Source organism: Pectinophora gossypiella, chromosome 26, assembly GCF_024362695.1.
Source record: "Pectinophora gossypiella chromosome 26, ilPecGoss1.1, whole genome shotgun sequence".
Lineage (NCBI taxonomy): Eukaryota > Metazoa > Arthropoda > Insecta > Lepidoptera > Gelechiidae > Pectinophora > Pectinophora gossypiella.
The window spans coordinates 5,651,447-5,664,421 of NC_065429.1; the positions used below are offsets into that span (position 1 = coordinate 5,651,447).

Below are 12,975 nucleotides of genomic sequence, written 5' to 3' on the forward strand. Positions count from 1 at the left end.
GTTCAGAGTAAATCGTATTAATCCTTTTCTAAGGACATCTCCAATTTGGTCATCGTAAGACCTTCTCGGTCTTCTACTAAGCAATGATAAATAAGAAGAGAGATAGTATCTTACGTACTAGGAAAGGCCACACCCTAATAAGGATTACGTGTGTATGTACGATGTATGTTCGTAAGAAGGTACAAGTTACGTGGGCTTATTTTTCATAAATAGAAATCAAAGTATTGTGTTTTATCAATCATCAAATTTATTTATACAAATTACATGACGACCGCTCTTAACTTAGTAAATTCCACAGCCGCATGATCCACCCAACCTGAGGCCACCAGCGTTAGCCAAGCCAATGTTGCCGTAACCAGCACCAGCAGAGTTGGAGGCGCTGATACCAGCAGCGGAGAGACTCTGGCTCGAGATGCCGACGTTGTTGTCACCGCAGCTGTAGGAGGTGCCCGCTGAGCCACAGGTCGGCAGTTGTGCGTCTAGAGCCACAGCAGCGAGGACTGGCAGCTGGCCGTTGACGGCGAGAGCACCTTCGATGTTGTTGTTGGACACCACAGAGATGGTGCTGGGAGCGATAGAAGAGCTGGTAGTGACAGGAAGGCCACCGCCGTTAGCAGAAGCAGCGCTGGCTGAGATAATGTTACCCAAACCAGCGTTGTTCAGTCCTGCACCGCAGCCGCCGTACCCGAGACCAGAGGAGGCGAGCCCGATGGAGGGTGCGGAGTATCCACCACAGCCGCACTGGCTGACAGCGCTCTGTAAGCAAAAACATCATCATCATATAAGTTAAGTTTAATTATTATGAAAGAGAGATTTTTTTGGAAAATGGTCAACAGATATGTGGTAAATTATTTTCTGTCAAATCCCTTTATGAACTCACCTGAACGAAGAGCGCAGAAGCGCAGAGAACAAGGAAGAATTTGGCGGCCATTGCAATGTATTCAGCAACTGTTGACTCGAGAATGATTTCATGCGCTTTCACCTGCCCTTTTATACATAATTAGTTGACTATTGCAAAAATGCTAAAATTAACACATAACATTTTTTTAAACTTTCTACGTGCTTTTGTAAGGTACCTAGGTTACAATCAGCTTATTATTATGAAACGATATATGAAAACGTATTATCAAACATAATTTTGCAAGTGGGTTAGTAAGCGTTTTGTTTGATGACGAAACTTCTAGACAAATGGATTAGTATAAAATGTCTACAATAATTTGAAAACATCATTCTGGAATCAGCTTTCCGTTGAATACAATCAAACAAACATGTCTACCTTCGCCTTCTTGTTGCTCTGCATCCAGGCTTGCCTGATCCAGGTAAGAGTTAACCCTTGAAGTATTGTATTTAAATATTTTTTTAACTTGAGCACGATCTGTCTCTATTTGGTTCATCACATCCAACCTCGGACTACAAAACCAAATGTCTTCTAATGACCAGGGGGGTTAAAATGGCCACATAGAAGCAATTCATTTAAGAAAGCAATATTGCTATTTGACATTTGTTTGCATTGCTCACTTACTTTTACATGCGTAAATGTCAAATTGCAATGTTGCTTTTTTAGATGATTTTTTTTAATAAATAAAAAAAAAATATTTTATTAGCGAACAACTAGATCCATTTGGTTAGTAACAAACTTAAGAACTATGTTAGTAAATTATCTTAAATATCGATAAGGTTTTATTAATCAAACAGCCGATCAGTGGACAATCCCCACTGTCGGCTACCGCCCTCAGGACGCTGTTGCTGCTGTCGCGCAGTCTGCGCATCAATGATGCTGACTTCTTGAGTACAATAGCTTCAAAGCTGTCGATATCCGCTAGCGCAAACATTGCCGATGCACTGCAGAAACGCGGCAGCCGCAACAACCGCCTGAATGCGTTATTATATTGAATTCGTAGGGCACTGTAGGCCTTCTTTTTTTTGCCTTTTTAACCCCCTGTAACTCTACCCATTTTAATAGGGAGGAAGGGCATGATTTTGTATAAATATATCTGTCATCTGACATAACACTCACGACTCATCTGGCATATGATAGAGATAAAATTTTACCAATGCATGCCTGTTTTTTTCTAATATGTGGATTTTTTAGGCAAGTTTGTCCTACACTATAAAATTATAAGTCAGCATGTTATATAATCTTTATACTTTGCTTCAACAGAATGTGATGAGCCAGTGTGGTTGTGGCGGTATTGCCGTCGCTCCCGCCGCCATTTCCTACGGCGGCTGCGGCGCGGGTCTGGGCGGTCTGGGCGCGGGATACGGTGCAGGACTGGGCGCTGGATACGGTGCAGGATACGGCGCCGTGGGCGAAGGAAACGTGGCCGTTGCTGGTAACTTGGACGTGGCTGGTAACACGCTGGTCACGGGTGCTGTACCAGTGCTCGGCTCTGTGTCGTATGGCGGTTCTATCCCGGCTGCGGGCTCCGTCACCATCTCGGGCTCCTGTGGCTGCGGATGCGGATACTAAGAAGTTTCAGATTTTTGAAATAATAAATTACCTAACATCAATATTATTACTTTTTTTTTCAAATACTTCGGACTAATCCTTTGGACAAATGGTAGACTTCTTTCATCAGCCGTGATATGTATACAGGGGTCTCTACCACGCTACTTAGCAGCATACACGAACAATACAACACACACACACATACACACACACACACACACAGAAACACACTTAAGCGGCGGAATAATAACCCTTAAGTAAAGGACGTAATATACGATCTCGACGACCCGATTACTCTAGCCATAGAGGCGGCCAATCAGCTCGTGATAACAAACTCTTCAGAATCCCAATACCGACCCCGCCGGCGTGGTCGACGATTTCCCTCAATCAGCGCTTATCGCTATCGACCCACTAGTGTCGATTAATTCTTTCAAATATTTTTCCTGTCAGACGACGCCCTGAGCCGAGGTTCGCGCCTAACTGGGCACCCTCAGGCCTGTTGTCTTAAACGTTGTACCGGGTGAGAGCCTTCAGCGCTCCCTATTTGTCCGGCCAAGTACTTAATACCATCTGCGGCAAATCAACAATAAGTCACGTTAAAAAACAACCTTTAAGTAATATAAGGTTTGATAACCTTATCCACACTACAGATAAGACGGAACGTGGCTGGTAACACGCTGTTGCCAGGGTCGGTGCCAGTGCTCGTCTCTGTGTCTTATGGCAGTACTATCATGGCTCCAGCTAGTCACCATCTCGGGCACTTGTAGCTGTGGATGCGTATATACTAAAAAGTTTCCAGCTGCTTCATTTTTAATAAGTAAGGTTGCCCTAATGTTGCCTGGCTTAAATGTCTGTTTAGCAATAAGGCCGCTTATTGTGATAATTTAATTCGTTTGTACTTGTCCTTTACTGATAAAATAAATAAATAAATGTCTTTGTGCAATAAAAAAATATTGTTGATTGATTGATTGGTAAATAACCTGTTTTCTTTTTGTTCAACAGTTATCTTTATTATTTCGCGAGACTTTTTTCCATGCTACTTTACAACAACCACATACTTGAGCTTTCATTAGCCGTACGACGCCCACTGCTGGGCATAGGCCTCCCCCAAGGATCTCCACGACGATCAGTCCTGCGCTGCCCGCATCCAGCGGCTTCCCGCGACCTTCACCAGATCGTCGGTCCACCTTGTAGCGGGCCTACCCACTGAGCGTCGTCCGACACGTGGTCGCCATTCTAGAACCTTTCCGCCCCATCGGCCATCGGTTAGCTTTAGCAGCTCAATACTAACCCTTAAGTAATATAAGATTTGATAACCTTATCGTCACTACAGAAGTCGACGGCACATACATTTATTGATGTGCATAAGCATATCCATATTGATATAATGAAATCGATGGTCTCAAACGGCCACATTAAATCAATTCATGTAAAAAGCCATCTTGTAATTTGACAGTTAAGTACTCATCATCATCATCATCACCAGCCCATTAACGTCCCCACTGCTGGGGCACGGGCCTTCCCTATGGATGGATAGGGAGATCGGGCCTTAAACCACCACGCGGGCCCAGTGCGGATTGGTGGTTATTAACGACTGCTAATGCAGCCGGGACCAGCGGCTTAACGTTCCTTCCGAAGCACGGAGGAGCTCGAGATGAAAACTTTTTTTTGTGGTCACCCATCCTATGACCGGCCTTTGCGAAAGTTGCTTAACTTCAACAATCGCAGACCAGCGCGTTTACCGCTGCGCCACCGAGCTCCTCAAACAGTTACTCATATAAAATAGGAATATTGACGAATTGCTTCAATGTGGCCTTTTTAACCTCCAAGTAGACTTGCAGACTACAAGTTATCCCCTGGTAGTTGCGGCTTCCGAATACATCCCGCTTGGAACGGCACTGAAAAGTATCGGCGTCCGAAGGACGGAATATACGATCTAGACGACCCGATTACTCTAGCCATAGACGCGGCCAATCAGCTCGAGACACCAAACACTTCAGACTCCGCCAGCGTGGTCGACGATTTCCCTCATTCAGCGCTTATCGATATCGACCCACTAGGGAGGCAGAATATTTTTTCCAATATTCTTCTTCTCAGACGACGCCCTGAGCCGAGGTTCGCGCCCAACTGGGCACCCTCAGGCCTGTTGTCTTAAATTTTGTACCGGGTGAGAGCCCTCAGCACTCCCCATTTGTCCGGCCAAGTAGTTAATGCCATCAAATTTGACTAATTTTAACATTCTAAGTTCTATTTTGATTGTAAGTAAGTATTATTTTAAAGGGCTTATCTAAAGTTTTCATAATAATTTTCTTCAAGTAGGACAGCTTTATGATGTACGCAGTCACACGCTTTGCAAACGTCACAAAAACAAGCACATTAAATTTACCTCTAATAGCTTTTTGATCGGACAGATGGAGGGCGGGGCAGCCTGTAAAAAGTTTAGATACGTGTCTGAAGATACCCAGGTTCCCAAGATCATTGCATTTCCTAAGAAGGCATGATAGAGAGAAGCGTCCTGAGGGCCATATTGTTGTAATTCATCTATAAAGCAATATTGCAATTTGACATTTGCGCATATGAGTAAGTAAGTATTTGTAAGTGCGCCATGTCAACAAATTTAATATGAAATAGCAAAATTGATGAATTGCAGCAGACAAAGAAAGAAAGAAAGAAACATTTATTACTTCGACAACCTACAGACTAGATAGATTGCGAGTATAATTGAATTATTGAACCATTTGTCGTGCAGATGAGGGCACGCCTTAACCCTGTGGTCACGTTAAGTTGGAATAATCGTGCGGGGATTGTAAAGTGTTTTTGTTGTGTCAGGCTACGAATGAAGCTGAATAAATAGAAATAAAATTATCTTATTTTTGATATTATTAAATTTATTTATAAAGAATCTAAGACGACCGCTCCTGACTTAGTAGATGGAGCCACAGCCGCAAGAAGAGCCACCCAACCCGAGGCCACCAGCGTTGGTTAAGCCGATGTTGCCGTAACCAGCACCAATGGAGTTGGAGGGGGTAACCCCAGCAGCAGAGAGACTCTGGCCCGAGATGCCGACGTTGTTGTCACCGCAGCTGTACGTGGTGCCCGCTGAGCCAGCGGTCGGCAGTTGTCCCTCCACACCTACAGCCGCCAGGACTGGCAGCTCGCCGTTGACGCTGAGGACGCCTTCGATGTTGTTGTTGGACACGACGGAGATGCCGGTGGGGGCGATCGGGGAGCTGGTCGAGACGGGAAAGCCGCCACCGTTGGCAGAGGCTACTCCTGACGAGACGATGCCGCCCAGTCCCGCGCCGCAGCCACCATAGCCAGCAGCGTTATTGACAGCTAAGTTAGCCGGGGCGGGGTAGCCGACGCACTGACCAGAGATGCTCTGTAACAATTCACATCAATGTAGCTGAGAGTGCTGACTGTAGTGACAACTATTTACGTGATTAAAGAGATTTTACGTACTAGTTGGTTGGTTAGGTGGTTGCTTCAACTTCAACAATAGGGATCGTTTAAAAAAATCTGTCATAGGTTAGGTAAGCGGACCCTGTGAAAAAGGGATAACGATAGGAAGATGGTGATGACTTGTTGTTGAAGCAGTTTCAATTATTAACAGGTTAATAATGTTAACATTTCGGTTTTCTGTACCAGAAACGAGGTTTATTATAAAGATGATATTCAAATGAAGAACTTACGTTGACAAAGAGCGCAGAAGCGCAGAGAACGAAGAAGAATTTGGCGGCCATTGCTGTGTGTGTTGCGAGGGTTGACTCGAGAATATGTCTGTGATTCCTTCGACTCGTGTTTTATAGGCAGTAACAACTTTATCGCTATTACAAAGCTGAAATAATCAAATTTTGTAATTTACTTATATGTGAAAATTGTGTTTAGTGATAAAAGCGTTATGAATACGTAATTATTTAAAATTTTCTGTTAAGACATCGCGTTATTGTCCAATGTTGCTTTGGTAATACTTTTATGATAATACAATTAAATATTTTGTAATAATAAATAATAATAACGGACTTCGCTGTATACACCTCTGCGTACCCCTTTCAATACAATACAAAACAAATACACTTAAAAAATGATAAAATAATATAAATGTACTTAAAAAATAAAAATAAATAAAAAAAGCTAAAAAAATGTGATGATGTGTGTGTGTGTGTGATGTGATGTGATGTGATGTGAGTGTGTGTTAAATGTGATGCTATGTATGTATATGTAAGAATCATACACACACACAGTCCATTGGTGCTGGTTACGACAACATCGGTTTTTTAACACGTTTAGCAATTAAGGTTAGAAGTATGGGTAAAAACCGGATTGAAACCCAAAACGTACATACCCGGTAACATCATTAATTTAAGAGCCACGCTCTTGTCTGTGTAGCATTCTCCATTCTTGTCTATCAAATTCTTCACTTCCTTATAAGACACGACGTTCGCCTTCTCTTTAATCTGTTCCATGTAAGCTTTTCTTGGTCTTCCCCTTCCTCTATGTATGTATGTAGTATGTTTCTTGTATGCCGAATAAATATTTTTTCTTGCTTCTTTCTTTTTTTCTCTATTTTATTGTAGCTTCCCTTCTGTGATCTTTTGATACATTCGTCGCGTCTGCCCAACAGACGGTGTGTCTATCGTGCGTATGTGTGTGTGTGTGTGTGTTGTGTATACCCAGTGTCCATAAAAAAATTAAGTTATTAGGTTCATCATCATCAGCCCTTTAACGTCCCCACTGCTGGGGCACGGGCCTTCCCTATGGATGGATAGGGAGATCGGGCCTTAAACCATCACGCGGGCCCAGTGCGGATTGATGGTTATTAACGATTGCTAATGCAGCCGGGACCAACGGCTTAACGTGCCTTCCCAAGCACGGCGACCTCGAGATGTAAACTTTTTTTTGTGGTCACCCATCCTATGACCGGCCTTTGCGAAAGTTGCTTAACTTCAACAATCGCAGAACGAGCGCGTTTACCGCTGCGCCACCGAGCTCCTTAAGTTATTAGTTGCTAAATGATAAGTTGGAGTAGTAAACTCTTTTTTGATGTGACTTATTGTAGATTAGGTATTGTAGATGTATTTTTTTCGGAAACTGGGCGAATACCTACTAAAAAAAAATATAAATTATATTTAATGCCATTGCTTTTGTTTAACTGATAAATTATTAAAATAGTGTGAAAAGAATAACTGAGTCGATTTTAACTATGATAACGTTTTGGAACTTGTCTTAGTAAAAAATATATATATATATATTAACTCGACTTCTGGAACCCATTTTAAATCAATCTCTCCGTTGAATGCAATCAAACATGAATCGCCTTCTTGTTGCATCTAGGCTTGCTTGATCCAGGTAAGTAAGGGTAATTTTATTTTTACCCGACTTCGCCGAAACACAAAATGAGGGTTATGTGTTTATGTATGTATGTATGTGTGTATGCAAGTCTGTTCCAACTAAACTTCTAAACCACATGTCAGAATTTAACAAATGAGGTGTCGTTAGAAGCGCCTTGACTGCTTTTTAGATGAATCGCTATAAGGATCATTTAAAAAGGCTCATTGAACCCCACAGGCTTGTTCATATCCACCTCGAAGACCAATGTGGGCATCTAGGTGCTGGTGATGCTCTTCTCGGTAGAATAATACAGCTGGTAAATGTTATTAACGACACTTTTTATTAATTTTATATTATAAAGTTTAACCCACGATACACGTTATTACGCAGATTGTAGAAGAAGAAGAAAGGCAAGTATTGCCATACTTAAATATAAAATATAATTTTGATGGGGATGCTAACACCATCTATAAGTATTGTGTGTTTAGAATTACTTAAGTGTTTTATTGGTGTTTGTATAAATAAGAATAAGTACATCATTTTTATTTTATATTTTAAGGTAAGTAACAGAAGGATTACTTATTATGAAAATGAAGCATTGTATTTAAAGAGTTTTTTGTTTTTAAAGCACTGACCCATGCTTAGGGAGCGAGCTAGTTAACTATTACTAGACCATTTTATAGATCGAAGAATTTCTCATAGACACGCTCATCCCGGTTTGACAAGAGCTGCGGGTTCATGTTCCGTCCGAATCAGAATTTTTCGATTTAAGTTTTCTCTTTGTGGGTTTATATTTACTTATTTTCCAGTAGTAAGCTGTGGGAAATTAATATGGAAGAAAAATACAAAGATAACGTTTCAATCTTATTTATTTAAACAGTCTGTTCTTGCCCAAACCACCGATACCACCGATACCACCAATCCCACCAATCCCGCCGAAACCGCCGATACTTCCTAAACCACCAATGCCCCCGATGCCGCCAATACCACCAATCCCACCAATCCCTCCGATCCCACCGATCCCACCGATCCCGCCGATCCCACCAAACCCGCCGATCCCACCGATGCCGCCTAATCCGCCAATCCCACCCAAACTTAGACTGGAGATTGTCTGTAAATCAATGAAAAAAAATACAAAATATTAGTCAATAATAATCGATCATCTTGGATTCATTTACTTTTAGCGTTAAAATCGCGGAATTACCAGTTCATGTTAATATCTCTGATATTTCCTAATGTAATTAAAATCTGATGATAGTTTTAGAAGGTACTGGATAGGTATTAAATATGTAAGTATGTAGAATTTATCTAGCTCTGGTTCGCAGTTTCAAGATGGCGGGAACACAGTTTAACGTGTATATCTTTTGATTATTATAGGATTATTTGCAAAAAATAGCGATCGGCACATTGTTAATACCCGGAATAAAAATAAACTTGCTTTACAAGTCAGTCGATTACATAAGATTACTAAATCTTTTAAGGGGCAATGTATACGTTTTTACAATAAGATTCCCATTGACATTCAGAATTTGCCTTTCAACTGCTTTAAGACAGTAGTTAAACAAAAACTTTACAAAAAAGGTTATTATAAAGTTAGTGATTATTTAGAAGATATGAATGCATGGGATTAACTGTCTGAGAACTGATATTAGGCAGCTAAATTACTCAATTGTATATCAATATTTTATGTTTATTTTTTTTTATTTTTTTTTAAAGAACGTCTAGGGCCCTGTGCCGAGGTTTTTCTTGCAGCTTCTTTTCCCCGGCTATACAGGTTGTGAGAAGCTGCAGTAGTTTTAGGCGGATGAGACGTTCGTTATGTAAAATTGACGATTCAAAGTGTAACTATGTTACCTACTGAATAAAGATATTTTTGAATTTGAATTTGAATGAGAAAAGTATTAGATTTTTTAGTTTAGGTATCAAATAGTACTAAATGAGTACTAATTTAATATATGGAATTTCAACATTAACCTTGGTCCCGCCATTTTGACGCTATCCTTAGTCTTTTTTTATAATAATGGCCAAGTATGTTGACTCGACTATGCTTGATGGTAAGCATAGAGAAGCCTTAATTGCAGTAGCAACTGATAAGCAACTGGTCTAGTATGCTTATGAATATTATGAGAATGAGTTTCGTCTCCAACTTACCTGAAAAATTAAACTTAGAACGCTAAGTGTCCAGAGAATAAACTTAGTCATAATTATGATTCAACTTTGGTATTTTTATTCAGGTATTCAAAATCGATTGATTGTAAAGCCCCATTAACCTTATTGATATTGAATTTATATATTAATTTTATCGGTTTTTGGAATGCAGTCAGTTGGGTATGAGTTACATGTCACGTATAAGAACATGATATTAGTTATCGAACAGTTGCATAAAACTGATCCAGGAATTTCGGATGACAACATCGTTAACTCTTGAAGGGATACATACGTACACAAGGCTAAGGAATAATACTATGCAGAACGGCAACTCTCCGCTCCCCACCAGCGTCTGAACTAGGTGTACCTCACCCCCCTCGAACATAGTTTAGACTTGAATCGTATGGCGTCAGACGTCACACACACAGATGCGCGTGTACGATAACGTCAATGTGTAGTGTCTGTGTAAAACGAGGTTGTTTGTATGAAGTGCCCGGGGTGTGGTTAGACAGAGAATGCTCATTACGATCCTGTCACACCACTTTTGAAAGAAAGAAGAAAGTGGGGTGGTTTTATGAAGGGATAACCATGAACAAAATAAAAGATTATAATAAGAAATAAGATCCATTTTCCAAACAATTTTTTTTCACTTTGTGAGACTGTCCTTTATACATTGTTTTAAGTTTACGCGGTTATTGTCATAATTAAAACACATAATAACGGGTTCTTACCGCGTTCACCCCGCGGCGCGCCGCGCCGCGTGCCGCGTCATCCCGTGATCATGGCACTTGCAACAGTGTCGAAATATCGGGAGTCTCATATCCCCATTTAAACGCGGTAAGAACCCGTTATTATGTGTTTTAATTAAGACTGTCCTTTGTTTGGTAAGGACTTTTCAGGCTTGAATCACCTGATTGTTCGAAAAAGTAAGATGATTCCGTGCTTCGGAGGGCACGTTAAGCCGTTGATCCCGGCTATTAGCCGTAAAAACACCTCCACCAACCCTCAGTGGAGCAGCGTGGTAGAGTATGCTCTATACCCCCTCTGGTTGATTGAGGGGAGACCTGTGCCCAGCAGTGGGACGTATATAGGCTATTTATGTTATGTATGTTATGTTCCAAACAAAAAATATGAAAAAAACGAAGCACCCTCGCGAAAAGGGCGCACCGAACAGGATTTCTCCAGTGCAGGGCAGAGAAGATGACTCCCAAAACCAAAGGCATTCATATCACGTAATATAAGTAATGATAAAAATAGGTATATAATAGTTAATACAATATTATCTATGAATTTATGTTTCACAATTTATGATTACACGCATTAATTATGTAAGTTTTCCTAATATAATGATATGATTAGGTTGATTATTTTGTGGTAACTTTTACGTATAAATAGTCAAGTTTAATTTATTAAAATCACTCTCAATTGTAATTCACCAGTTTATAGTATATATAAGATAATATATTATAAAATTGATTAAAAAATGAACGCTAAAACAATTTTGTTTGTCTGTGCTCAAGCGCTCTTGGCCCATGTAAGTATTTAAAGGAAAAGTACTTCAAGGAAGTGGAGAACTACTCTTAACAGAACCAAGGAGCTGTGTTTAATTTATATTAATGTTCTAGTCAATAAAAATATCCTTTTCACAATAACCTGTTCTACATAATTAAATAAATCGTTTATTTACAGAGCATATACGGTCAATGCCCGGGAAACGCTATTTACCCTGGAGTTGGCTTAAACAACCAAATCGGCCTGGGCAACCAAATCGGCTTAGGTTGCAACGGCTTGAACATCGCCGCTGGGGTCAACAGCGCTTCAACAAATGGTGGTGGCTTTTTCGTAACCAGCTCTTCACCAATCGCTCCCAGTGGAGTCTCAGTGAAGTCTGACTTCGTCATCGAAGGTCCTTTGAAGGTCGATGGTGAACTGCCGGTGTTGGCAGCTGTGTCCGTGGACGGAAAACTACCTACAGGAGGAAACGCCGGTACCTCTTACAGTTGTGGTAACGGCAATGTGGGTATTACTAGTGGAATCGGCAATTCCCTCGGCCTGGGTGGAGCGAATCTGGGCTCGGGATACGGCGCTAACCTGGGCGCGGGATGCGGAGGAGTCGGACTCAACCGCGTGAGAGGATGCGGTACTGGATATTAAGTCTTAGTTGTAAATTAAATTAGTTGACAATGTTTTCTTTAGTGTTATTTGAATAAAGTTTATTTTATTTAATAATGTTTTTGTGTTATTTGCACTTACTTGTAACAAGTCAAAATTAACTTTTACAGTCCAAATTACATAACATAAACAGCCTATGTACACTCCACTGCGCCATAGAGGCAGCCAATCAGCTCGCGACACCAAACACTTCAGAGCCCCGATATCGACCCCGCCGGCGTGGTCGACGATTTCCCTCATTCAGCGCTTATCGCTATCGACCCACTAGGGTCGATTAATTCTTTCAAATATTTTTCCTCTCAGACGACGCCCTGAGCCGAGGTTCGCGCCCAACTGGGCACCCTCAGGCCTGTTGTCTTAAACGTTGTACCGGGTGAGAGCCTTCAGCGCTCCCCATTTGTCCGGCCAAGTAGTTAATGCCATCTGCGGCAAATCTACAATAAGTCAAAAAAAAAAACACACTCCACTGCTGGGCTCAGGCCTCCCTCACTCTTCTCCCCCATACTCCACCACGCTGCTCCACTGCGGGTTGGTGGCTAATAGCCGGGACCAACAACATATTGAAAAACAGTTTTCAGATTAAAGATCTTCAGCATATTCACATGTAACGTGCAATACATACATACATACACTCAAACCTATTTCCCACCGGCGTAAGCAGAGACTATGGAATTCCATTTGCTTCGATCCTGACACACTTCTTTTGCTTCCTCCACATTCATCAATCGCTTCATACACGCACGCCGGTTCAGAGTAGATCGTACTGAACCTTTTCTAAGGATATCTCCAATTTGGTCAATGTAAGTCCTTCTAGGGTCTTCCTGTGCCAGTCCTACCATCAACTTTCGCTTTATATACCGCTTTTGCAATTGTAT

General features: G+C 41.3%; 3 protein-coding genes across 3 annotated transcripts in view; 2 read left to right on the top strand and 1 right to left on the bottom strand.

The window, feature by feature from the left end:
- The window catches only part of LOC126378465 (glucose-6-phosphatase catalytic subunit 1), a 214,899-nt gene extending 210,841 nt beyond the window's left edge, over positions 1-4,058 (top strand). The window contains exon 8 of the transcript XR_007568082.1: positions 3,991-4,058. The gene's annotated coding sequence lies outside the window, so the exon portion shown is untranslated. The remainder of the gene's footprint in view (positions 1-3,990) is intronic.
- On the bottom strand, positions 283-931 carry LOC126378311 (chorion class B protein L11-like). The gene is made up of 2 exons (XM_050026503.1): positions 881-931; positions 283-756 (listed from the first exon to the last, which is right to left on the bottom strand). The coding sequence occupies exons 1-2, from the start codon at positions 929-931 to the stop codon at positions 283-285; spliced, it is 525 nt and encodes a 174-aa protein (XP_049882460.1).
- Positions 1,246-12,975, top strand: part of LOC126378552 (chorion class A protein L11-like) — a 93,443-nt gene continuing 81,713 nt past the window's right edge. The window contains exon 1 of the mRNA XM_050026993.1: positions 1,246-1,319. Coding sequence (XP_049882950.1) covers positions 1,269-1,319 — 51 coding nt within the window. The 5' untranslated portion in view covers positions 1,246-1,268. The remainder of the gene's footprint in view (positions 1,320-12,975) is intronic.